The 27,558-nt window shown below is 39.5% G+C and overlaps 1 protein-coding gene across 3 annotated transcripts in view; it reads right to left on the bottom strand.

Moving 5' to 3' along the window:
- ERC1 (ELKS/RAB6-interacting/CAST family member 1) overlaps positions 1–27,558 on the bottom strand; it is a 274,816-nt gene that overhangs the window by 236,428 nt on the left and 10,830 nt on the right. For all 3 annotated transcript variants that reach the window (XM_059471721.1, XM_059471722.1, XM_059471720.1), the window contains exon 2: positions 22,756–23,588. In XM_059471721.1, coding sequence (XP_059327704.1) covers positions 22,756–23,424 — 669 coding nt within the window. In that variant the 5' untranslated portion in view covers positions 23,425–23,588. The remainder of the gene's footprint in view (positions 1–22,755; positions 23,589–27,558) is intronic.

Raw genomic sequence — 27,558 nt, 5'->3', positions numbered from 1 at the left:
TGGTCAATTAACTGCTTACAGAAAGATCCAAATTCTGTCTTTTCACATTTGCTTGGATGTATCACTTTATTCCATGATTTTACCACAACAATATTGACTGCAATGAAATTACTCCTATGTTTCTGAGTCAGGTAGACAAAAACCATCAAAAGTATTTTAGAAATAGAAATGTTCTATTTAGAAACAGAACATTTACAAGTTCAGCCACTAAGGAGCTCACCAAAACCACGTTTGATTGAGGAAGCAATCCAGTCTCACATGGAATTGCAACAAAGCAGGAGACAACATGAGCATCTAATAATAAAGTACTCATCAGCAGTTAGTAGGAATATTTAGCCCAGCACTTCCTTCTGCACATTTCCAGAACATTTTTAACTAACACATGAAGTTCTAGCTCTAAGTGTATTTCTGCAGGTGTTGTTCAGGTGTTGGCAGGGGGGTCTCTGCTCCAGCAGCTTCACAGCAGATCCACCACAGGGCACAACTGGAGCTCTCAGCCATGTGTGGGTGCTTTAATGGAAGTATGAGGAAGGGCAGAGAAGAAAAGAAAGAACACCAGAAAAGGGGGAACCAACAGAGGGCATGAGAGCACAAAGTCGGGGAAAGAAGACAAGAGTAGGAGAAGGGAAGATGCTCTGCCCTGGAGCAGGTGAGCCAAAGGGACAGCAGCCCATGGAGGACCCACACCACAGCCAAGGAAAACAAAAACAGAGTAGCAGCAAAACTGACACAGCTTGCCTCCAACCCCTGAATCACATCCTGCCTCACTGAACACACCCAGTGCACCCTGTGGTGCTTACAAGGCAGAGAAGAGAAGTGTCTGAAGTGAAGCTGAGGCTGGGAAAGGAGGAGGGATGAATTCCCCCAAGTGTTCTAATGTTTATCTTTTTTGTTACCCAGTAATTCAATATTTATGTTAATCTGCAGTAAATTAAGTTGAATTCCCTGAGTTCGGTTGGCTTTACCCATGACAGCAATTGGGTAGTGATTTCCCTGGCTTTATTTCAACCCTGGAGCATTCTCAGCCTTGTTCTCCCTTTTTTCTCCCCATCCCACTGCAGCAGGGAATGAAGAAGCTGTATGAGTGCCTGGGCCATCCCACCACAGGGATGTAACAGCATTATCATGGTAAAATATAACAGTAACATCATTACACTTGACCCAATTTTCATTTACTATCCTTAGAATTGTGTTAATTCATTACCAAAAGTAGTGTCATTAAAGAGGAGATATTCTTCAGCAGGGAAGCTGAAGAGCAGATAACCAGGCATGCTTGTACTCAGTAAGAAATCTTTGTTTCCCTCAGCCACATCTCCAAGGGCCTGTACATTTAAACACTTATTTCTTCCCAGGAAGTACAGAGTATCAGAGGCACAGAAAAGATCTGCATGTGGACAAGTGCCTATGACAAATATCTCCAAAAAAAATCCTACAAGATACCTATCCATAATGAATGAAATCTGTCAACCAGTCTAACCTTATTGTTAGTATAAATAAATAATTATAATAACTCACTGGGCAGCTCCACACTTTCACCAGTTGGCCATTGACTTCAACCAGTGACATAAACACACAAGTATCTTGTTTCACAATTTCTTCAAGAGTTTTATGGTATCGGCTATAACAAGCCATAAAAAAGGCCAAAAGAGGAAAATTCCAACAAACTTAAGTGTCACCTAATAAACACTTACATAAAATACTGTGAATGTAAGAATGAATTCAACTTTAACACAGAGTCAAATAAAGATATTGTTTACCACTAGTTTCTTTTGAGAAAATGGTATTTATGTCCAGGCACACTGTGGGTATGGAAACTGGAAGTCAGAATTTACCATAGTTTATCTAGAAAGGACACCCACATATTTTGGAAATACAGATATGAGAAGCCATAGAACAACATAGGCTGAGACAATTGGAATTATTCTAATAGTGTCCTGCTCAAAGCAGGGGCAGTGGAATCAGTTTGCTCAGCAGCTTCCACAGCCAAGCTCTGAAGATCTCCAGGATCAGAGATGCTGATAAACCTTGCAGAGTTTTAATTACTCTAATGATGAAAATTATGCTCCTTGTGCCTGGTAAGAATGAATTTCTCATGTTACAACTTGTGATCACTGCCACGTCTCTTCCACTGCCCATCTCTGAGAAGTCCAACTGCATCATCTTCACACCTCCCCATGAGGCAGGTGGGAACCACACTAAAATGCCCTGAAACTCATTTTCATCAGACTAAGCCAAAACAGCTCGGACAGCCCCTCCTTATCTGCCATATATCCAGTCCCCCCATAATTTCATTACCTACAGACTCATGCCAGAACACCAGAGTACTGCAGAGCTGGAGACTGGGCACGGTACTCTGGATGTGTTCACATATGTAAGGCCCATCAAAATTATCAGTAAGCAAATAATTAATGCACCCTTGGAACCTGCCAGTGCAGCCACACATTGGCCCTTCTGCAGTTGTCAGACTGTCCCAGTTGTCCCACTCATTCTTTTCAAAGTGCACAAAAGGGGATAGCAAGGTAGGATACAGTTGGTAGAATAACGCTAAGCAAATACAATACAATTATTCAGAAAGTGGTATAAGGTACAAGATAGCCCTCAAAGCCAAATTTCAGAATTTTAAGGTTGCAAACCAAGATCAAAGGGAAGTTAATAGCTACATACACATCATCTACTTACAGAGTGAATGTCTCTTCTGCTTTGAATAACCCACATATACTCACACTGATAAAATAAACATAAAATGTCAAAATATCCACCAGTGTCTTTCATGTGGCACTGATCATTTCTTTTTGAGTAATACAAGATACTCTGAAGTCTTGGCAGATAGACATCTGAATTTAAACACTTCAGAAACACTATATTCAACATAGATGCTCTCTCCACAGAGGAGACTGGGATTCTACAGTTGTTGACACACAACATGGTGGTAGCAGTGTTTATATTTAACATCAGACAGGTTAACATAAAGCAGTAATCAAGCATAAATTATATGCAAAATATTATTATGGCACTGACTTTTGACTGTGAGGCCTAGTAGATAAAACAACAGCAAAGCAAAAGGCAGAATAAAATCAGCTGTTTCCCTTTTTGGAATTCATACAATTACAATTCATACAATTTAGGTATCATCCCCTAAGAAGACAGGTTGGCAACTCAGCAGTCCTAGTGTAGACATTTCTTGTTACAGAGTGGATGGAGGAAAATACTTTGAATTGATAAGTAGCAATCTTGAACAACTGCCAATATTTTCTTAGCACAACTTTGGCCATTATGCTGGAGATGAGGCTCCAGGGAGACCTTGCAGTATATTCCAGAACCTAAAGGGACTGCATGAAAACCAGAGAGGGAATTTTTTGCAAGGGCATATAGTGAGGGGACAAGTGGGGACAGATTTAAACTGGAAGAGGGCAGATTTAGATTAGATATTAGGAAGAAATTCTTCACTGTGAGGGTGGTAGGGCACTGGCACAGGGTGCCCAGAGAAGCTGTGGATGCCACATCACTGGAAGAGTCCAAGGCCAGGCTGGATGGGGCTTTAGAGCAGCTTGGTGTAGTGGAAGGTGTCCCTGCCATGGCAAGGGGCTTGGAACCACATCACCTTTAAGGTCCCTTCCAACCCAAACCACTCTATGATTGCATGAATAAATTACCTGCAAGCTAAGAGAGATGAATCAATACTTGCATTGGAGGTAACAATATTATCATTAAGAACTTGAAATTCAAGCAAGATGGACTAAATCCTCTTAAAACAGCAACAGAAATCCACCACTGATTCTCTTTGTGGTATTTGAAATAATAAAATTGACACTTCCCTTAGAAACAGTTGTGAAAGAACAAATTTTAATTTCTCAAGAAATGGTTAAGAAAGGAAGACTTTCAAATCCCATCTCATCTCTTGAGAAAAATCCCTGGAGGTGGAGAACTGAAGGGCCTGAAACTACACAGGAGTGTCAAATCCTTACAAAAACACTCCCTCTATTGAGCAAATTCTTTAAAAAACTGTCTAGTTTCTTGAAACAAAAGTTTCTTTCCCAAACAGGGATAATAAATTTGAAAAGGGGAAAAAAATATATATAATTAATGCTTTCACACAGAGAGCTTAGAAGACCGAGCATCTCCACCGTAAGAATCCCTGGCACTAAAAATTAAATTCTGGTCAGGAACAAGCCAAGTTTCTGGGTGCATGATGATCTCAGCAGTGAAGTGAGGGGGGAGGAAGGCTCTCTGAAGAGATCCACTGAGCTGGACCCAGAGCTGTAACCATTTCAGCAGGTGCAGACAGGTACAGGCAATAATACACACCGTGCAGGGTGTGATTGCAACAGTGTTTCTGCACCTGAGCGCAGATGGATATCAACAACACAGGTGTGAGAGATCACCTGAACAAATCAAACACTGAATTCAGGCATGCAGGAAAGAACAACAAAACTTGTGAGAAAAAAGCAATTTCACCAGCAGACAGTGAAACTACAGAGGGGAAAATCCAAAATGAGCCAGCCAGACAGTGGTAAATCAGTTGTGTGTTTTCAACAGAGACATGGTGAAGAGACTCAAAGTATTTTAAATAAAAGTATGTTTTTATATATACACATGGGCATATACAAACTCACATATAAACATATTTAATAGAAGATAAACAGAAAGGAATGTCCTGACACATCCCAAAGAAAAAACAGATTCTGAGATTCAGACTTATAAGGGAAGTGAAAAAGTCCTATTAAATACCTTTAAAGCCTGAAAATAAAACAGAAGGGGGAAAAATTATCAGGACAGCAGCTCCTGATCAACATCAGGATTTCCAGATCCAAGTGAATCCTAGACTTGAATAGCTGAAGATACCCATATAAATAAATAAAAGTGACCAAATAAAGATCTTTCACAGCCTAAAATGACAAAAGCTATAACATTTGCCAGGTACTCACACAAACTAGCATTTTAAAAGAGTGCAATAAGGAAGATGAACCAATGGGGAATCTAAACTAGTGGTGAAAGATGAAAAAGTCAGATTGCTTTTGCTGCATGTTTACTTCACAAACCTTGGAAGAGCTTATGATAACATGAATGCTCAATCTGGAAAGTAATAGGAGGCTGCTGAAATCCGTAATGAGGCATTACACAAATATTCTGTAATGAACTTGCACCCTCCAAAGTCATTGCCAGCACTCACTCCCAGGTACGTGGAGGTGTTCTCTGTGTACAAGGGGAGGGTTTGGCACTCAGAGCTGCAGGGTGGCCTCTGTGAGGAGAAATCAGCACTTGCAGCCCTGCCAGAGAGGTGGAAGAGCCAGGAAATAAGGAGTGAAGGCCAGCCTGGGAAGATGGGGGCCAGGAAGGTGTTTTTTAGGTTTGTCTTCATCAGCCTACTGTTTTTAACTGGAAAAAAATCTAGATTAATTTTCCAAGGTGAGCCTGTTATGCCTGTGGCAGTAATTGATAAGTAATCTCTCTGCCCTTATCTCAGAAAGTTTTTATTTATTTTCTCTTCCTGGTTCTGTTGAGGAAGAGGGCTTCATGAGCATCTGCCAGCTGGTCAGGGTCAGCCCCAAAAAAGCTGTGAAGTGCTTGTGTCACTGGACAAGCTAAATCATACATCATAATCATAATGTAATCATAACCATACATCATAATGTACATAATGGGTACATTCAGGGGCACTGAGAAAGACTTAGTCCTAACACCTAGGAAGAATGTAGCGATAACTCAATTTAAGTTAGTGATAACTCAACTAAATCAATTTATTGCAAAAGAAAAAATACAAATCCTGAATTAAAAATTACATGTTTAACTATATGTAATGGATTCTTTTGCATGTAACATTTATATCTGATATAAACCAGATTTTTTTTTTTAAAATCAGGTCTTTAACTTCTAAAAACTGATTGTAGGCATGCATTTTACAAATTGGTTAAACAGACAGTACACAAAGAATTAAAGTGTAGAACAGAATAAAATGGCTAACTATACTCTGAAAAACTAAACTGTAAGGCTAGAGAAAACCCTCAGGAGACCTGGATGGCAAGATTACTGAAAAAACTAACATGGTCTGACCTGAATTGAAACAGAACAGTGAGCCAAAGGCAGAGCAGCTACAGAACTGTCATAAAGACTAAACACTTCTTGAAGTTAAAAAAAGATCAAGTGACAACATAAGGCTCACCACAAAACTCTCATACAGATATGCCTACATGTTGATTAATATTTCAAATGCACCAAATACCATCTGTAACATAGTAACTTCCTCTCTCAGAGACATATTTAAAAATAAATTATAGTCATGACCATTAGTTGAGTTGCTTTGAAACAGAAAACTCTGTTCATAGAAATTTACATTAAACTTACAGAAAAGGAAAATACGTCTAGTACAGAAACCAACAAATATTTAAAAATAAATCTGCAATAGAATCAAAGCTAAAGAAAAGGTAGGAGGCAAAGCAAATAAAGATCTATACCCTGAACACAGTATTTGGAAAAATAACAGTTAGAATTTTATAAATAACCTTGAATTTGTGGGAATACTGTCAAACATAAGCCTTGAAGTCATGAGCCTGGAAGTCATCTGGATCCAATGCATTTGAATGCAACTGTTCACTGTAAAGCCTGCATGCTTCATGAAGAAAAGAACAGAGTGCTGGCAAGGGAACAAGAGCAGTTGCCATCCCTGACATTTCCATCCATCTCTAGCAGACAAGGTGAGCTCTTGGTGCCTTGCACTGGCAGGCAGGAGAGAAGAGCTCAGCTGCTGACACTCTGCAGCACCTCAAGCAAGGAGATGTCAGAAACACTGGAAACAAACACAGAGAGGTTCCAGCTTCAGCACTGCCAATGTCCTCAGTGTAGCTTGGGGGGCAGTGCCTTGGCTGTCTCAAAGCCCACTCTGCATTACTGCATTTTATGCAGCTGAACATACAGGGCAAGTCCAGTCACTGTGGAAGAACAAAATCCTGGGTTGCTATCAAGGCTTAGACTGGAAAACCTGGGCTATATTATTTAGACTGGAAACCCAGGCACACATAATACATTAATACATTATACACACACAATACATTATGCCAATCCATGAAAACAGAGTTATACAATAATTCAGATTGAAAAGGACAGCACAAGGTCATCTCATTTAACCTCTTACTCAAGGCATAGTCCTCTATGAGATCAAATCAATTTGCCAAGCAATTTATTCAGTCACATCTTGAAAATCTTCTGTTTATGTCCATTATTCCTCCCACTATGCAGCATCCAGTGCAGTTCCTCTTCTCAAAAACAACCTTCTTGTTTGGGAAGGCTGCTATTAATCCTCTCCCTTCACCAAATTAACCCATTCCATCAGCCTCTTCTCACAGGGCCCGTGCTTCAGCCCACCAGTCACTCTGGCACCCTCCTACAAGGTGCCACCAAGTGACATCTTCTGCACTGGGCAGACAAAGCTGGACAGAGTATTCTGCATGTGGCTGAGTAAGTGTGAGGGAAATAATCACTGCACAACCTTCTCTGCTGCCACAATGCATCATCCCTGCCTCATGCTCACCTTGCTGCCCACCAGGCCCCACAGAGCTGCTCCCACCCAGTCACACCCTAACCTTTATCTTTCCTAAGAGCTTTTTATCCCCATCATCCTTGCTGAATCTCATGAGCCTCCTGCTCCTTCATTCCTGCAGACTGAGTCCCTGTGCACAGCAGCTCTGTCCTTCAGCAGAACAACTCAGGGTGGTGCCATCTCAATGCATGGGACCTTGCCACCTCCACCCAGGTCCCTGAGAAAGATGCCTGTGACATTCACATTCTCTGAAAAAATCCCTGCACCCAAGGTTTTTCTCCTGGGAAGCTGAGAAGTCTCAGAGAATAAGAAACAATTATCTCATTTGCTTTTCCTGTGTTGTGCTCACATGTAGAATGTGTTTGGAGACTGTTCACCCACAGGTGATTGTTTCATTGGATTCTGGTGTGAGTTGTTTTCACTTATTGGCCAACTGGGGCCAAGCTGTGACAAGACTCTGTAAAGAGTAACAGGTTCTCATTATTATCTTTTTAGCATTCTGTAACTATCCTTTCTGTATTCTTTAGTATAATATAGCATTCTTTAATGTAATATAGTATTATAAAGTAATAAATCAGCCTTCTGAGAACATGGAGTCAGATTCATCATTCCGGCCTTCATCGAGGCATTCCTAGCAAACACAACTCAGGTTCTTACAGGCAACTGGGAGTGATCAAACCCTAAATCACACCCTGAGCCTGATCCTACAAGCAGCTTCTCACCCACCTGGCTGCCACCTAGACTGTGGAAGGCACCCTAACTAGGAATGACAAGAGTGCTGTGGGAAACTGTGATGAAAGCCTGACTAAAGGCAAGGTAAAGGACTGCTCCTTCCTCACCCACAGATCCTGACATTTTATCACAGAAGGCAGTGAGATCAGGCATGATTAATCCTTGACAAATCCATCCTGACTGTGCCCAACCACGATCCTGTTATTGACATGCTCAGAAATTTGTTCCAAAAGGACTCATTCCACAAGGACTGAGGCAGGCAGCACCATCCTCTAACCCCATGGCTTGTCCTTAGGAGGATTTTGAAGATTGTGGAGCATTCATATTTCCACAAAGGAGACCCCACCCCAGTTTCTTTAGTCTTTTAAGAATGGTAGAAATAAGCCATCTCCTCACCCTCACATCCATCCTGTGGTCTTGCAGGGATCAAGTCTTCCCAAGGAAGCCCTGAGACAACCCTCATTCAATTCATGGCATACAATAATTTACCCTCATTCAATTCATGGTTGATAGCTGCTCTCCCTGAACCTCATCTCTGATCACAGAGGCCTGGGAAATCTCTGGTACCCGAGCAGACGGGCATAGCACAGAAAGATGCAACATTTTGTTCAAATGTGTTCTCTCTATTTGCATACTGTTTGAGACTGTGGCAAGCCAAGTGGGAAGGATAAAGAAACTGAGTAATCTGTCTGGGGGATCAACAGTAGTCTATATTTCACAGTGAAATTTCTCGAGTTCCACAAGCAGGAGTTGGGGAAAAAAAAAAAAACAACAAACAAACCAAAACCAGCCTTCTTTATGCCTTTCCTTAATGCCCAAGAATGGGAACCTTCAGAACCCAAAGCATAAATTAATGAGTTTATAAAATCAAAAGGAAAATTCAATACTCATTTATTACTTCCAGCCAAACTCTGTTCTGAACACAGATATTGTGAGCAAAGAGTAAATGATTCACAAGTGTTGGCATAAGCAAGACTGATTTCATTCTAGAGTACATTAAAAAACATGTTCTATGTAATAAAAATACATTTACAGTTCTAAGGATATACATTTTAATCTTGTTTCCCTCAGCTCTGCTGCTTAAGGAACACGTCATGTGAAAATCAACCTCTTGCCAAGTCACTCCTCAGTTAGAACAGTGCCCTGACACTCAGTTCCCCCAAAGATTTCACTCAACTCTCTAAAAGCAGCACCAGCAAAAGGGGGCAGTGACAAATTATCTGAGATTAATGACAGTGGAAATACAGCATTTTTAAAAGAAATTCCATCCAAGAACTACATTAAAAAAACATTTGTACAGTTCAGGACTTCCTAATATTTGGGTTGACTCATACTGAATTGACTCTGCCATATGCTGTGTGCTTGCATTATTACAACACCAACTGCAACTCCTTTGGTGCACACACTGATGGTGAAAAAAACCTGTGGGTATGTTACTGATACTTCTCAATGGATCTGGAATTTCACTGCAGAAAAGAATGATACATCAGTAATGAGCAGAAAACTGAGATTAATGGGGAAAAACAATTAAGACAACAGCTAAATGTTTTTTCCACCGAGAGTTTCTGTCAGGTGTTGATTGTCAGTTTGGTTTATTTCCCTACAGCTTATGATATCCACACTCTCTTGTTGCTGCTCTGCCTGTTGGGCATTCAGAAGATGCACAAATAATTTGTTACAATGAAGGCAATATAAAACTGTGTTTTGAATATGAGGTATTATAGGAACTCCACAAAAAACAGGGCCCTTCTTGTTTCCATGTTAGCCATGCAAACAAGTAGCTTGGATACATAATCAGCTTGTGCCTTAGGGCACAACCTGTTGCACAAAACTGAACTTGTGCAGTTTAAATGATTCCAACATCAAAAATGACAAAAACAATTATGCTACTCATCTCCCAACAGCCAGCCAGTGCTGAAGGGCAAAAAGAAAGGAAATGTGCTTAAGCAAGAGGAAACCAGCCCAAAAGAATACAAGAGATAAAGTAACCATTTTAGCTACAAATTAAATATTTTAATTAGAAGTAAATTATTGTACTATCATGTACAATACTTCTTTAATACATTATAGTTCATGTTTTAGATAAGCTCCTATCATCTTGATGTAATAGCACATGTTAAAAGTTATTCAGGTATTGGTTAATAGCACCTCTTAATGATAAAAATCCTAATGTGATAGGCAAAAGTTCTGAAAATAACCGAGATGTTAATGCAGAGCATGTTAACACAGGTTAAAATGGAGGATGTTTCCTACTGGAAACTAAATCTCTTGATGGCATTTACAGCAGTTTTGCAACTTGGAAGCACAAAGACATGTCCTTCATTACTTGTAATTCAGGTTTATCATGCAGTGCACAAGGGATGCAAAGTATTGGTTATACCTGGCAGAACCTCAGCCAGAACCTCCAGTTACTCTGGAGCTGAGATCATAAACCACCAAATTCATGTAGCCAAAATCTTCTGCCTTTTCAATTACAAAACACCTCAACAGTCACTCTGCTGCGTGCAAATCTGCCCAATCCAGTCCAGAAAGTGACTTCTATAAATTAAGGGCAGCCTTTTTACCAGGCCCTCCATAACTCCAAAAACGTGAAGACTAAAATGAAATCATTCACATGGTAACAAGTTTTGCAAGTTAAATACCACTGCTGTTTGCTATATATATAAATATGAATAAAAAGGTAGGCACCACTGATTTTCACAGCTTCAACAACAAAAGAAGCCCGGCTGAATGGAAGATTAAGGGCAAAAATATCCAGTGAGAATGAAAAAAAAAAAAAAAAACAGAAGAAAAATATAGCATCTTCCCCCTTAAAATGAAAAAGCAGTGACAATATAAGAACATTGAGCTAAAATAACCCATTTTCATGAAAAAAAATTACTTCTGCATTTTTGTAGTGAAGTCTGCTATTCATTAAGTTCTACTGGACAGAGTAGAATTTCAGAAAATTAAGTGCTCAGTAGCAAACCCTCAGTTTCAGCTATGTATAAGCCTCATAGCATACTGACCCTCTTATTGCTGGTACACTACTAAAATTAGTGCCTTCACTTCAGTGTTGATGAGCACAATTATATGCAGTGCATATGAAGGTGTCACAGCATCAACTACTGTATTTAATAATCAGGTCTTTCTGCACCAAATCACCTGCTAACAAGCTCAACCTGTGAAGTACAGCTCCACTTGTCCCAGATCAATCTTCAAAGACTCTCTAGCATTCAGCAACTCGCAAAGAAACATTAACAACTGTATTAAGTATAAAAGAAAGTGAATTAATGATTTCGTCCACAAATTCCCAGACTTTCAAATTAAAGAAGCTCAACATGAAACACTAGAAAAAGTTAATTAACAAAAAAGCAATGCTAAATATAAACGAATGACAATTCTCACACAGAAAGGAGACAGACCTTAGGCCTCTCAAAGGAACACAGAACTGAGCTAATTCAACCAAACGGAAAGGAGGAAAGGAATAATTTTTGAAATATTTACACATGAAACGGATTCTGCACTGAGAAAACACAGCATGTAGTTTTAGAAGGCAAGTCTTGAATGCATTCCCAGCTTTAGCAGAAAAATAAAGGAAAAAGCTTTTCCTGGATAGAAACCATAACTTGGAACTCTCTTTAAGTCACAAACATTGGATTTTGAATCTTACTCGTGGAAGATGGAGGAGAGAGAATGTAACAGCAGTACAACCACTTGCTCAACAGTTGTATGTTAAGTGCAAAGCACAGCTTTAAAGTAAGTTGTAAAAATATTTAGGGCTTTACAACCAAGAACCAAACAAACTGAGATGGATTTTGTAAAAGCAATTTGAAGGTATACAATTTCCAACTAAAATAGCTTACAAAGAAGTAATTAGCAGAGGAACTAGTATAATAATCTCACTAGGATGTTACACAACAGCAAAAACAGCATTATAAATCATAACCTGAGTGCACACAGCAGTACCCACACCTACTTCAACTCTTTGGTCAAGCACGTGCACAGACCTCCTCACAAATCCTGGCCAAAGCATTATTCTTAAAATTTTTCTGTCATTCTCTCAAAACCATCTGCTAGTTCATACCAAAACTAAATCCATGTTAAGAAAAACCTATATTACTCATTTTATTGCAAGGTGATTTTTCAGTTTCCCTCACTCAAGATAAGTTACTGCAGATAATTCCATATTTTGGAACATTCCAGTCATAGTGAAGTGATGAGAAAGTCTAAACACATCCCTGCAAAGAGGGCCATAAAATGGCTGAGTTAATTTTCCTTCACCCATAAAAAGTGCTGTTGACTGCACATATACAGCACACTATTTACCTTCTCATATGAAAGTATACCTATGGTTTCTTAGAGAGGTCCCTTGTTGAGTAACCAAGCTCTCAGATCTATTAAAATGGTTACACATTAACAGGCTCACAACTGCATGGCCAAACCTGACCCATCAGACACCAGCTGAGGGAAAAAAAATATTAAATGCTGTCCTCCAAATCAAAGCTTCCATGAACAGAATAATTCAACTTTACTCAACAGATGCACAGGCTGATGAAGACTGGAAAATCCCTCTACCCTCAAAAAAAAAAAAAAGCACACCTATGGTTGTAGGTCTTCTGTGCAATTACTTTGGATAAATTATTAATCATCACAAGCAACATCTGTTAAAATTAACTTATGTGCAAACCAAAGGAAGATTTCAGAAAAGTACATAAATGTGTTATGCTAATGGAAGCCACACAAATATGCCACAGTTGATGAGATCAAAAAAATATCTAGATTTTTACCTTTGTCCTCTCCCAAAATTGTTCCCTGTTCTCATCAGAGTTACTGAGCTGCACAATCAGAAAAACACTGGAATATTGGAATTTAACTAAGCTGTACCTAGTAACCAAAACACTGTCATTTGCGCTCCCAAACTGAACAGAGATGAATAATGAATCACTGAAGAATCTTATTCTCCACATTTACCCAACTGAGAGAAATAAGGCAGTTACTTCCTAAGTCTCCAGGGCAGGGCACAACATTTCCTAACAACCTATTAGAAGCCTTTATTCTGCTTGTTTTTTGTGCCCATTTCCTTTTTCCAGGATAATTCTGAGATCCATCATTTCACCTATCAGCACCAATTCTCAGCCTAAAGCTTTTGTCATCCTCTTCATGGATGTCCTTCTCCCATCCAACAAAGAAACACTGAAACCTCTTGCCACAGAGGCCAAAAACACTTTCAGAACTTCATGAAAATTTTTAGTCCATGCCATGTAAATTTTTAGTCAAATACAAAACTATGACCACCCTTTAAGAGCATGCATCTTTCTCATCAATCAAAGGCTTCTGTAGATCAGATCCAAGGCATTAATCCACTATGGAGGAATAGCATCTTCCACAGGGACATTTTATTTTCCAAACAGGTTGGTGTTTCTTAGCTGTGTTGATTTTGACATTTATAGCATTTTTAAGAGCTTGGGTATGATGCCCTGAATCCTTTAGCAAATCAAATGTTTACTTTTAAACGTTCCCATGTCTCCAAAGAGACAGAGACACAAGATCAGCCTCGTGGAAGCTCCTGGCTGTGAGATCAGATGCTGCAATGGGCTGCGTGGGAAGCGCTAACAAAGAAAGCTCCACTTATCTCAAGTTACTTTTGTTGCCTCATGGTTTATTTCTGTTCATGCAAGAACTAATACCCACTTATAACATGTCTAATGGAGTCTAATGAATTATGCCAATAGTAAAATTAAAAAAAAATTTAAAAGAACAAGTCTAACAACAGGTTAAGCCTGAGACAAGAAGCTGTAAGTTGCTCAAAGACAATATGCTACAACACAAATGTTTAGGAAGTTTTGACTGAGGGGAGGGAAAAGCCAAGTATTTGTCATTTGAGACACAATTCCACTAAAAATCAGACCACTACTCAGACAATTTCATTATTCCTGTAAGGAAAAAAGGTATATACACCTCATCTCTCATCTCACTGCATTAAAAAGGGTAGGATTTGTGTGGGGGTGTACATACATACATATTTCATATATTAGTAGCTGTCATCATCTTATTGCAGGCATTCCATACTGTTGTCTCCTCATCATAAAAGTTTCATACCTTGTTGGTGTTTCTCCCAGGCAGCTCCTCAGAGCACTGACTCTTCCTTCTTCACACAGCAGCCAACTGACTCTGCTTCCCAACCCCTCTTTTATAGCATCTTCTTCTCATTGGTTACACCTGTGGCCTGTTAAAGTCAGGCCTGTTCCTGATCTTTGATAATTGGCCCAGCTGCAACTCCTTAGGGGTGAGATTACTTTCTACACTATCTTTATTTTCTTTATTTTATATTCTATCCCCCTACAAGGAACAAACAACTACTATGGAAGAAACAGATCCTGTACAAAGTACCTGAAGAAATAGGATTTTAATTTCTGAATTATGGCACTTCATGTGCTGCTTTGTTGTAATCTCAGAAACAAGTTCAGAAACAAGTGACAAGAAGCATCAGAAGGAGTGCATGGCCTTGCATTCTTTGGAATCCACATATAATTAGAAGACCATCTGTTCACAAAGTTTAACCACCCAAGGTAGCTGGTACCTGATCATTTGATAAGGAGGATCAAACAAACCCATAAAGTCAATGCCAAGTCTACTGTCTGGTGTGCAAGGCTGCACAGTGAAATGTTTTAGGCAGTGGAAAACTCTTCAGTGAAGTGCCTGCTCCTGCACAGTGCTGCTCATGAGAACTCGAGGACACTTAATGTATTGGCCAAGAAAACATGCAATTGATACAGATACCAGTGAGGCTTAATTTTGGATTACCATTTATTACTTGCTTGCTGTCATCCTGCTTCTCTTTCCAGCCCACTAAAGCAGGGGAAGGGGGAGGAGAATGGAAGAAGCAGGAGGGGGTACCAGTGCAGAAACAGAAACGTGTAACAACACACTTCAGAACCTGATTACAATGCAGATATCATAGAGGAACAGGCATTAAACAAAGCACCCAAAGTAAAATTTATCCCCAAAGCACTGAAAAATATCTTATTCCCAAGCAGCTGATCTCCATCACTTCCTTCCTCCCTCAATAAAAGTGTATTTTGTGTTACACCTGAGATTGAAAAAGTCATCACCCCATGACCTGGTGTTATTTTGCGTGCTTGCAATGAACTGCCCAGGATGGTTAGAAATTTACACATTGCCTTCAAATTAATTTTGATGTTGTGAAATCAAATTCTGGAAGAACCTAACTGCCTCCAGCCAGTTGCTCACCCTTGTTGCTTATACTATTGATTTTCCAAAACAGTGATAACAATCATTAGATTTTGAAAGCAGTCCTTAACAGGAATTGCATGCAGCACAAAGCAGCCAGGACTTAATTTTTCCCTGTTTTAAGGGGATCCTGGCCCTCTGGCTCCCACCCCAGGGACAAGCAAAAGCAGCCCACTCCTCACACACTTTCATCATTTAAACAGCAACAGGATTAAGAAGTAATACAAAAATTAATTTTAAAATCTTGTACACAGCTCAACAAACAGCTTAAAAGCAACAAGTTCTTTAGGTTTACTGATGATTGTACATTACTTAGCATTCCAGTTTACAAACCAAGTTGCTAAAATTAAACGGAAGAAGGCAGTCACATGGTATTTATTCCTGTCACTGTTATACACAAGTTGAACTCCTCTGATTTCTAAAGCAATGATCTCTAGAAAAAGCCATCATGGTGTTCTGTGCCAGAATTCTGGCATCTGATCATGCTCATTTTGGGGAGCACACATGCATAACAGGACTATTTCCTGCTTTTGGGGGGCTGGGGGTTCTTTTTTTTTGACTGGTTGGTTTTGGGGTTTGAGTTGGGGATTTTTTGGGGGGTAGTTTGTTTGGGGTGTTGTGGGTTGTTCTTTCTTTAAAGAACAAAATCTCTTCCTAGGGTGAATCCCTAAGAAGGCTTTCTTAATGAAGGCCAACTGATAAAAATTTGAATTATCACAAGATCTCAAATACCGATCTAGATATTGATAGAAGATCCTTCCTTTCTTTTCTTTATGGTGTAAATGTCAATACTGCCTTAGCAATTGCAAAACATGACATATATTGGAATGCCTCAATCTCCCCCAAACAGTACAGAAAGTTTTAGTATTTAGTCCAAGGTTTATTAATAGGTAAAAGAAGTAGAGTTCTCTTAGGATATTTAATATTCTTTGGAAGCAAAATCATCACTAAATCAAGGAGGTTTTTTTGTGATTTACAAAGATCTCTCAGTTCCAATGGCAATTTGCAAAACCTTGATTTGCTACCTGCTTCTCAAGGCTGCCAATAGAACCAAACACCCCCTCCTGCTTCACAGTCCAAGGGGATGCTACTGCAAGCACAAAGCAAATCACTTAGACAGAACAACTGGTATCACCACAGAAGGAAGCTAAATACACTTTGTCCTTGTATTTTTTTCCACTACAGATGGTGACTCTGACCTTTCCAAGAGAACCAGTATCAATCTGAAAATACCATGCAAAACGTAATTATGTAGACCTTGTGGGTTATGAAACCAAGTTTTGCTGAAAAGACTTTCTTTTCAAGGTCTACTGCTTGTTATCCTCAGACAAAAAATGGAGATATAGTTATGATCCACCGAATTTAACAGATGCAGCCATTTTTCCATGTGTTCAATAGATTATGTCAAAAAATTATACAGAAGAACTACAAAGCATTGTCCAATCAAGGAAAAAAAAAAGTGTAATCCTCAACAGCTATGCTACCTGCTGGCAAGCAGTTGTAATCTGATTTCTGTCAAAATCTCAAATCACCACAAATCACTACTGAAAACACTGTTGTTTTATTGTGTCCCCTAAACACAAGTGTATACAGAAAATATATTCAAAGGAGTTCTATACTGGAATATCTCAAGCATGACCAAGTTTATTCCCTTATTCCTCTCCTACCAGTTGAGCCTAAATTGTCATTTCACAATGTTGTTTTCTTTAATTACTAGTTCAGATAGCTGGCATGACTGCTCTTTACAAGTTATCAAACACACTTACTATTTTCAGAGTACAGAAATGTCCCCTCTTAACCAGAGAACAAAGGTTCTCTAGCTTTCATCTCAGAGCATACGTATACACAAATATCTATCCTAAATTCAAAAGTCCCTCTGCCTTACTAATGTCCGAAGATTAAATGGACTGTTAACTGTATCCTAGAAATCTACTCTGCTGAAATGAAACCTATTCTTTCCAACTAACAGTTTAGTCAGGGTGCACCACTCTGCTGACCATCTTTATATCTCTGAGGCTTCCTAGAATCAAGAGTTTTAAAAAGCTCTATTTCAGTTTTTGCTCCTGAGGCACACCTAAAAGATGGGCACAACACCAGCACAACTACAACCTTTTTTCCATGGCCTGGCAGTTCCACCCAAAGTGCTCCTCTCCTTTCTACTCAAATCAATACCAGGCAGAGTATGAGGCACATGAGAATGGTGGATTTGGCAGGGTAAAGCTGTAACATCAGCAGAAATTACTGTAATGGAGGAGCACCTCTGCACTATTGCCATCATCTGTCACTGTTAAATGTTCACTCGGTGACTAAGAAAGAGGAAGCCTTACACAGTTTCAAGATACTTAGTTCATATTTTAGAAAGCAAGAACACTTAAGGGAAAAAATTACTAACTCAAACACCATAAATAGAACAGTGCTGGAAGGAACAAAGGCTTCTAGAGAAACACAGCATTACAGACAAGACTTTCCAGGAATATAAACACCAAATGGTGGAATAACACACTGCCACCCTAGTTAGGAGCCTAATATCTGAACAGACTCAATACATATTAGAGAAAGAATTATAGCAGAAAGCATCTGCTCTAAGTTCTGCAGAATTTTGAGTAATCCCTGCTCCAGCTGAACAAAAGCACAGTTAAACTACTAAATTCAACAGCACCACTGATGTCACCTGTTTTATTCCAAGCTGCTGTTAAGTTGGTAGTACTCCCCTTGTACGTTTAATGGATCAAGTAGAGAGCAGCTGTTCAGCCTATGCTACAGCTCAAAGCAAGCCAAGGTATTAGATCCTACCTGAAGAGGAAACATGGGACAAAGGGAGCCTTGGGGAATATAGATAACCACAAAATGTCTAGTTTTATTTCCTTACAGAATTGAAAAAAAAAGACAGAACACAGGGTGCTCTCTTGGGTGGCCACATGACAATTTCTGAGGTCATAATGAAGTACTGTGACCTGATAAATGCTTCAGATACCAAGCACTCTTGAGGATGGAGATTTGAGTTATTCTGAAAGAGAACTGAATTATAATTTCAAGCTGCAGCTGGGGAGTGACAGAAGGAACCTTAAAGCTGGCAGAAATCTAGAGAGCCAATTCCTTCAATCTGCCATTGAAGGAATTATTTAAATGCAATGCTCTGGGATGCAGAGAATGCCTTTAAGCAATGCCTATTGAACCATATATTGCACAATTAAACACCCAGAATGGAAGAAAAATCTTCGTTTTCTATCAATGAATAACCAACTCAGGAATGGGGATAGTAACAGAATGACACAGCACTAAGACATACCAATTTTTTAATACATAATTTAAAAAAATAAACCAATGAAGAAATGAGAATCAATCTGATTTTCAGAGACAGAATGTACCCATTAGAAGCTCAGTCTCATAACAGCAGCACCCAATGCATTTAAGAGGTTAACACATGGACAACCACATTTTTGAAAGTGAGATGCTCATTACACACTACCAAGAAATGGAAAATACTTCTGACTCTGGGGAATGCTGGTGAGATGCTGGAATATATCCATCACAATAAAGTACAATCTTCTTCAAGTGCTTACCCCAAGCCAGGTGAAACTCCTTTCAGAAATATTTTCTTGGTTAAACTCTCTGACTCAGACATCCAAGGCCTCTAACCACAAAAAGGCCACAGAAATGCATCAAAGTAAAAAGATGTTTTCAGCAATACCACGCTATTTTAGCTGAAACATAAATCTGATCTTAAAAGTAGATCAGTTAAATGTGGAAATTTCAGTGCAGGGCATTAGACATCAAATTTGCATTGCACTACTTATTATAAGGCACAATCAACCTTGTCATAAGCAAGTCTCAACTGAGAGGAACTCCTCTGTCCTTGAGTTTCACATCACCCCACCACTGCCCAGGTTCTAGGCAAATTGTTTCTGCTGTGGTGCAAAACATACTGACTGTCTTTCCTTTCCTCTGATGAAGAGGTTTCCAGGGAACCTTTAAACCACACACACTAAAAAAGAAATATTTTTCAACTCAGAAAAATACAGCTCCCACTAAAGCATTTAGAGGAGAGTGACACCATGCCAAAACCAAGCTCCTGTTTAGTGGTTTCATCAATTTCTCCTTGAATATGCATGGGTTTGCATAACTGAGCAATCATTTGCACTTTCCTCTGGGTTTCTTGTGAAGAATGACTGGTTAAGTCATCCACACTGCACTGAAAACTGTCGTGTTTTTCCCATGTTTACTTTTGAGCTCTTCAAAGTGAGCTTTCAATGACATTCCCCATTTATGTAAAGAAAGGATTTTCTGTCTCTTCAGGATCAGCAACAAAGGATGGAAATAAAGCTCCACTTGCCAGCTGCAGCATTTGCTCAGAGCATCTGATAAATCCAGATGTGCTGCAACACAGCTGGGCAAGGATGCCCACCCAGGTGAGAGCTCCAGAGAGCATTTGCATGGCATTCCCAGGATTATATCCAGGATAACCCTCCTGCCTAGTGCCCCCAGAGGACAACCAAAAGGCTGCGACTGCCTCAGGACAGGCAGCATGCTCTTTAATCTCCCCACTCATTTTCTGAGCTTTAATGAACCTGGAAAATGTCCTGGAAATCAATAAGCAATACAATTACTGAGACAGGAAACAAAACTCAAAGACACTGATGCATTTACTCATAGAAGGCTGAGGTAGCAACCAACCAGGGCTCACATCTCCAGGTACTTTTACCAACTCCCAAACCCAAGGGGCAATTCAGTCACTCAAGCTGAGGTGACAAGAACAGCAATACAATCAGGGACAATCAAGTGTGTGCAGCAGAATAAAGAGCCATGACCACAGGAAAGAGATTGAGATGCCTATCAGATAATGGTATGAGTCAGCCAGCATCTTGGCTCCATGAGTTGAGTCGATTTTAAACAATACAACTGGTGTGAGATAAACTTTATATAAAGTACAAGTACTACACGTGCAAGAAATCTTTTTTAAAAAGTGATGTGCTGAAATACTCATAACTAAGTCTAAAACTCCTGTTCCTGCAATTATACTGGAACTCATTTCAGAAGGAGGCTGAGGAGGTAATGAAGATATTTGCTGCTCCCCCAACACATCTGGGAAATTCCTTGTTCAGAGTCTAAACAGAGACGTCTGTTTAATTAGAGAAAATCCTATTAAACTGATCTTCCACATGAAGGGCTGAAGTGACCAACTCCAAAAGGGTATAAAAGACACACTGAATTCAGAATTTAATTAGAACACACTGCTAGCTAACTATAATCTATTAATTAGCATTCTTAATTTTTACAGCTCAATGCAATAATATCCATTTACTTTTAAATTGCACCCTTCTTACTTTTGGACCAAAGTTATACAATTCTACCAGTGTGGTAGTAATTACTGTGATTGCCTTGAGAACAGCAGCCTAGAAATATCTGTAAATGTTTAATTAGGGGATAAAGGAAAGACAAAGAAAAAAAAATCTAAGATAGAGATATCACTATTCTCAACTGTATTCATATTTAGTAATTGCTTAATCAATTTTAAACCATATATCCATGGCATTTTTCTTGCAAGATTTCCAAAGCATCCTCAAATGTCAAAATTGATTTCAGAAAAAATATTATTGTATTCCAAGACAGTCTCTTCAACATGAAAACAGGGCCAAAAAATGAGAAGAATTTAAGAATTAAAAGACTTACCTGCAACTGAAATACAAAGAACACCAGAAAAGTTGAGTGACTGGTATTCCAGATATTTGCTACCCTGGTACTGCAACATTATAACTAAAATTTTCATAACATTACTGCTTTTAAAGAAATCCTGCCTTTGCAATAAAAATTATTTTACTTCAGGCTTTCTGCATTCCAAGATGACATAAGTAAATGAAGACAAAGTGTCACACACCTTAACAAGTTAATGTTGTGATTCTTGCCATTTGGTAAGAATACAGCTGTAAAGCTAAATGACAAGTTCATTAAATTATTTCATACTATCTCAGGAAAAGCAACTTATTTTCTTCAACTCAAGCTCTTTAAAAAGTGAAAAGAAAATTGCAGACAGGATCAGTGTAGTAGACTAATCACTAACCAAAAATAATTTACTACTTAGGACAGGCTACCTGAAAGCAGAGTACAACAAGCTGTAGCCTTTTCTTCTTGCATTTCCTTCTCTCCTTCACCTTCTAAAGAAATCTTACAAAAAGCATTGCCTAAAATAGCACCTATACCTTAAAAGCTACAAGAACATGGTCACATTTGAATTATGGAAACTTTCATTAAACGTGCTTGGATACTTTAAAAGCTCAACAGGGAAAGTAATTTTGTCATGATGGAAGCTGACTTAGATTTCAGGGAACTTTTGGAGTTGGACACTGGGTCTATTTTCCATAAGAATAATGAGGTTTTTTTACCTGACAGTCCAGAGAGGTGCTGAACCCACATTTGGCCAGAAACAACTAACCAGGAGGGCACTCAAAGACAAATATTTACTTCAGGACAAAGGAGCTCTAGGTGGGAGAACTTTTACAAAGCTTTTAATCAGTAGAACTGACTACAAAGACACCTCAATTTTAATCAGCCTCTGAGTTTTATTTTCATTTGGAGATGCTTTCAAGTTGCACAAGACCTAAGACCTAGACACCTGAGAACCTGTTCTTCTCCCTGTTCTGTAACTGGCCAGACCACTACAAAAAAAGCCCCAAAACTGTAGGGTGCTTTAGGATAGTTGCATAACAAAATATGCACAGTTTATGAAAAAAAGAATAGCAAGCATGTATTAAACAGTGCTATTTAAATGTAGCCAAGAACAGAATTTATATCTGTTTGTGAAAACTGCAGGTCTGGACGTTTTAGCTCTAAATACCACTGAGTGTAACATTAACTTTGTTTTTAATGGCAGTCTGTCAGCGTTCAGCAACAGTGCAGTTATCCTGGGGGTCAGCAGTTAGTACATTCTGCATCTAAGAGAACACTTCAAGAGGTAAACAGCACAAAAATATTAATTATGAACAGAATAAATACTCCCAAAAGCAAACCAAGTGGTTACCATCAGTCCTAGGGGGAAAAATACACACGACACCCAAGGAAAAATGAGCACTCAAGGTAGTTTACAAGCGTGGCAAGAAACATCTACAAACAGGCTTGCAAGCTGAAAACACATCTTACCCACATCAATTACCCAAGAAAAGCACCAATCTAATTTAGCTGCTTAAGTGTAGCATGCAAGCTTATTAAAGTCATTTAATCATGCTACCACACTACCACAGCAGTGACGTTAGATGACATACCTGGTTTTCTTCTTGCAAAACCCTATACTGCTCCTTCCAAATGGTGATTTTTGAAGCTTCATCCTTCCTCAGAGCTCTCTCCTTTTTGAGCTCAGGACTCCAGAAGGTCTTGATGCTGTTCATGGAAGAACTCAGCTTGCTCTCCTTCACCTCCACGTCCTTGCGGAGCAGATCGTTCTCCCTCAGCACCTCCTTGAGCTGCGTCTGCAGGTCCATGATGGTGTTGTCCCTGGCCTGGCGCAGCGAGTGAGGCACGGTGGAGGCCATGCTCACCGGGGGCAGGTGGTGCTCTCCAAACGCGATGGTGTCACTGGCAACTCCGCTGGTGGCAATGTTGGGGCTGCTGCCCATGGCAGTCATGCGAACGCCGTAAGGCAGCCGCCCTCCCGAGCGGCCCAAGGTCATGGTGCTCTTCGGGGTGTCGGCGCCCACGTTCTCGTGGTCGCTCAGGTACATAGGGCCGGACGTGGCGTAGGCGGCGTTTAAGGACTGAATGTTCTCCATGGAAAGGGTTTTGCCGCTGCCAGCGCCAGCGCTGCTCCCCGAGCTGCCCCCTGTGCTGTTGGTTCTGCGGTGGCCCAGGCGCGGCGAGCGCGGCAGCCGCGGCGAGCGCCCCGGGCTCTGAGCGCTGGGCTCCGCCTTGCCCACGGAACGAGCGCTCCCGTACATGGTTAGCTGGTGCTGCCAGGCAATCTGATAGGCAAAACGCAGGAATGACTGAATTCCTGGTAAGCTCTTCAATGGTTATAAGTCAACTTAAGGCCAATCACAACTTGGAACAGAGCTGGTTGTCCATCTCTGAAGTCACGTGCGCACGGTGTTCAGGACCATATCTGTGTCAATGAGAATGACATATTAAAATCTACATCAATAAAAATAACGCATTAAATACCTAGTTTATCACCACATATTTGTTCCACATTAGTATCTATTCCCCTATATTTACAGTTCTCCAGTATTTTTCAATTCCTCTTAATAAAAAAAGAAATGTTTTATTTAAACCTTTAAACTCAAAAAGAAACCTCTATTCTTGCTTTTCTATTGCTATATTATCACAACAAAGAGGAAACGAAAAGAGAATCCATCAATCTTCAAGCCATAATTTTGTTGGTGATGACAAAACCTTCAGATGCCATCTCATCTTTCTTCCTATTTCTAACTGGCCCTAATGCTTTATCTGTTACCTGAGTGAGAGAATCAAAATTCTAAAACCACTCAGTAGTATATCTTTGCTTCAAGCACTGCCAGCTTCCATAGGACACAGTTTCTAAACCCTTGTGTTGTGAAATCACCCTGCACATGGGAAGGCAGGACAGACTGAAGTGACTCTGACCATGACCTCAACCAGAAGGTTCCTTAGCACTGCTGTCAGCCCCACTTCAAATGCAGAAATCAGAACCAAAACTAAGAATAATCATGAAATCATTACTGACCACACAACTTCAGCAAGCACAGATGCAAATCTGAAATAGGAGCAATGACCCAGCAATGAGACCAATGAGGTTAAGAGGAACAAAAGAATCACAGCTCCACTGAAAACTGGTTCTACACTCCTATTTTCCCCCAAACTAAATGTAACTTATATCTTTGTTCAGGTTAAGAAAAGATTTTGATTGAAATGTACTTCTCATTAACCAGTTGAGATTATTTCCATCAAATAATATTTCAACAGCAGGGACCTTTTAAAACACAGAACAGTTTGACATCATCCTGTTGCTGTTCCTTCTCCCCTCTGCTTTTTCTTTAAGTACAGACTCTGCTGGCATATGCAAGACAATTCCTTATTTCAGCAGTGCAATATGATGCTGTAATACATCAGCACTGGCAGGAAACTCTTCAGGACAGGGACTCTGGGCTGGGATCAAGTCAATAGCCAAGATATAGCAGAGAAGCAAAAAATGTAACTAAAATGTAAAATTATCCCACTATACAGTTCTCACTTTTTTTTTCTCCACTGTTTTTTCCCATTGTAAACTATTCCATGTTACTGCTGGGCTCAATTGAAATCAAAATTAGAACACTGAAACATTCCTGATGATGGAATACCAGCCAGTGTCCAAGGAGCAGCAGCACCTAATATATCCCAGCATCTTGCCTTTACCACCAACTCTCATCTACCTGCCCTTCTGCTCAGAAGTCAGGTTTGCCAGATATTAGGAATCAATTTCTCCAAACCAGCATGTTTGGGAGATAATAACTGGGCAAAAAGGGTAAAGATTAAGTTTAAAACAGGAATACACTTCCAAAAGAAATTGTAGAAACAATGCAAGTGGGTGGAAGGAAGTGATGAAAAAATAAATAGTGCAAAAAATACTGGAAAATGGTAGAAAGAAAAACAAGTAAAATCCAGGAAGAAAAGACAGAGTATTTTTTACCTTTCTGAATAAGTCAGTATAGGAAAAGATGCAACAAGAAATAGCTCCAAAATGTTTAGCTTAATCTTGAACTTTAAATGGAAAAGAAGGCCAGGGTAAGCCAGCATTTCATCAGTTTCACACAATTTCATAGAAGATAGAATGGCATGAGGAATTTTACAAAGCTTATGGAAATTGATACTGCTTTATGAGCAGTTCTCAAGATGTTCAAGTGCTCACTCTGTTTTTTTAAAATTACAAGAAAAGCTAGCAACAATATTGCTACAGAATATTTTAGAGCACATCTATAAAGAACTGGCCAAGGAAAAACAGCCACCAGCATTGACTGAAATTATCTGCCAAAGTAACACCTACAGATGCATTTTTTAATCCAAGTTACATTTCTTCTATTTCAACTACATATCCTTATGCAAAACAGTACAGAAATATAAACTCTGCAACAAAGTGCACAGTGTTACACTGAAGTTGCTTCAATAAGCAAGACACTGTGCCCCAGATCTAGAAGAAAAACACTTCTTCCAAACAGAAAGGCTATTTCAGACCAGCCTCACTCTTTGAGATATCAAAATGCTAAAAATGCTGCTGTGACACCACTTGAGCACTCAAAACAAGTCAGATATGATTTCTTAGACACTGCATAAAGTACATTCCACTGAGAGCTTGCATTCATTAGGATCCTCCTGAAAACTCATCCAAATCACAGCACTTAATTCACTTGCTGGAAGCTCACCACAGTAAATCAGGGCAAACACTCATTAACAGCTTTAGATGAGTTTACATCAAACCAAAATATTAAACTTACGTGTGTTTCCATTGAAGAACTTCACCCCAAAACCACTAAGTTTAAAATCTACATCACTGTTGCACACAGAAGAATCACCTGGTGAAGTCCTTAGCAAGACACCAGAGGAGCTCAAAAGGTGTTTGATAATTTCTAAAGAGCTCCTCACCCTCAACATGGACAATGCCATGAAAAAGTGCCACGCAGAGCTGCCCTCTCCTTGCATCAGCAAACATTTTGTTAAATGGGAGTGGCTGCTGTCCTTGGGCTAAAGCAGCTCCAGGGAGCAGAGAGGAGCTGATACCTGTGCAGGAACCATCCCCAGCCATCCTGGGCAGGCAGGGGAGCTCTCAGGAGCTCTCACCACCTCAGCTGCAAACTCCAGCCCTGTGCTCACCCAGCTCTGAGCTTTGATTATTCACAGGCAGGCACCATCCCCTCTGCCACTCCAAAACATCAAATAACCCAAGCCATGAAAGCCAAGGGCCAGAATTAGCTGTTGATCAGGGTAATGGGAAGGATTCCCAGAGCTGGCACAGCCAAAACTCAGGGAGAAGAACTCTGCTGTTGCTGCCATGCATTACACTGCACTCACTTTTCACTCAAAAGCAGCAGATTGAGATGAAAAGTTGTCTTTGGAAACAAGCAAACATAACCCTCCAGTATTCTCCTGGAAATGACAACTTTCACCACACCATTGCCAGACCTTAAAACTGTGAATATTCCAATATTAACTAAATACATTTCTCCGCACATGCAGTTTCAGTTTTTCCGTTGACACAGATTTGTCACAGTTCAAGATCAAAAAGAAATTACAAGATAAATCTAACTCTTTTATTTTCCCCCTATTTTTTCCCAGTAGCATTTATCACTGGCCATATCACTTTGTTGTAAAAGCAGATATTACACTTCACAGATATTACAGTTCACACTAGGAAAAAAATCTTTCACCATGAAACCAGCAAAGTGAGGGAAATAAAAAAACCAATATTTTCTTTTTTGTAAAACCAATTAATCAGGAAGAAGAAAGAATTTTATTTTCCCTCCCAGAGCCTCAGCAAAGGTAAATGGAAGATTTCTTTCAGGTAACATCACAACCAGAAAAGTTAGTTTTTCAATATTCTGACTCACACTAGTATTTTACTGGGAGTCTCACAAGTATGGCCTCTTATCTTCCATGGGACCAACATGCAGCACTGTTACTATTTTCCTCTTCTACTGAGCCTAAATTTAGTCACAAATAAATCATCCCTTAACTGTACAAGATGTGATAACCACAAGGAACAATGTCCAACTGTGGATGGATTAAATGTATTAACCCTCTTCCCCTGGCAAATTCTCCTGTTGATTTCAAAAAACTTTGGTTTTTCTGCCAATATAGGAGCCCTTACCCAGGATTACAAAAAACAAATAAAAAAGACTCTCAACATCAAAAGCTTAAAAAACAAAACAGTTTTTGTTTTGGTTTAGCACTGGTTTTGGTTTTGCACTAAAGCAAGTGCTAAACCATTTTTCCTCAAGATAGCTCGCAGAACTTTACAATTATGAAAGAAAATTCTCTTGTTCACTGTTCATTAATAGAATAGAAAAACTTCAAAGAGCATCCCATATGCAAACCAATTTAAAAAAAATTTTTAAAGTGTCATA

The sequence above is a fragment of the Ammospiza nelsoni genome, chromosome 5 (genome assembly GCF_027579445.1).
Source record: "Ammospiza nelsoni isolate bAmmNel1 chromosome 5, bAmmNel1.pri, whole genome shotgun sequence".
NCBI classification, from domain to species: domain Eukaryota; kingdom Metazoa; phylum Chordata; class Aves; order Passeriformes; family Passerellidae; genus Ammospiza; species Ammospiza nelsoni.
The sequence above is the reverse complement of the archived record's forward strand: the minus strand, read 5'-3'. Positions and strand labels throughout refer to the sequence as shown.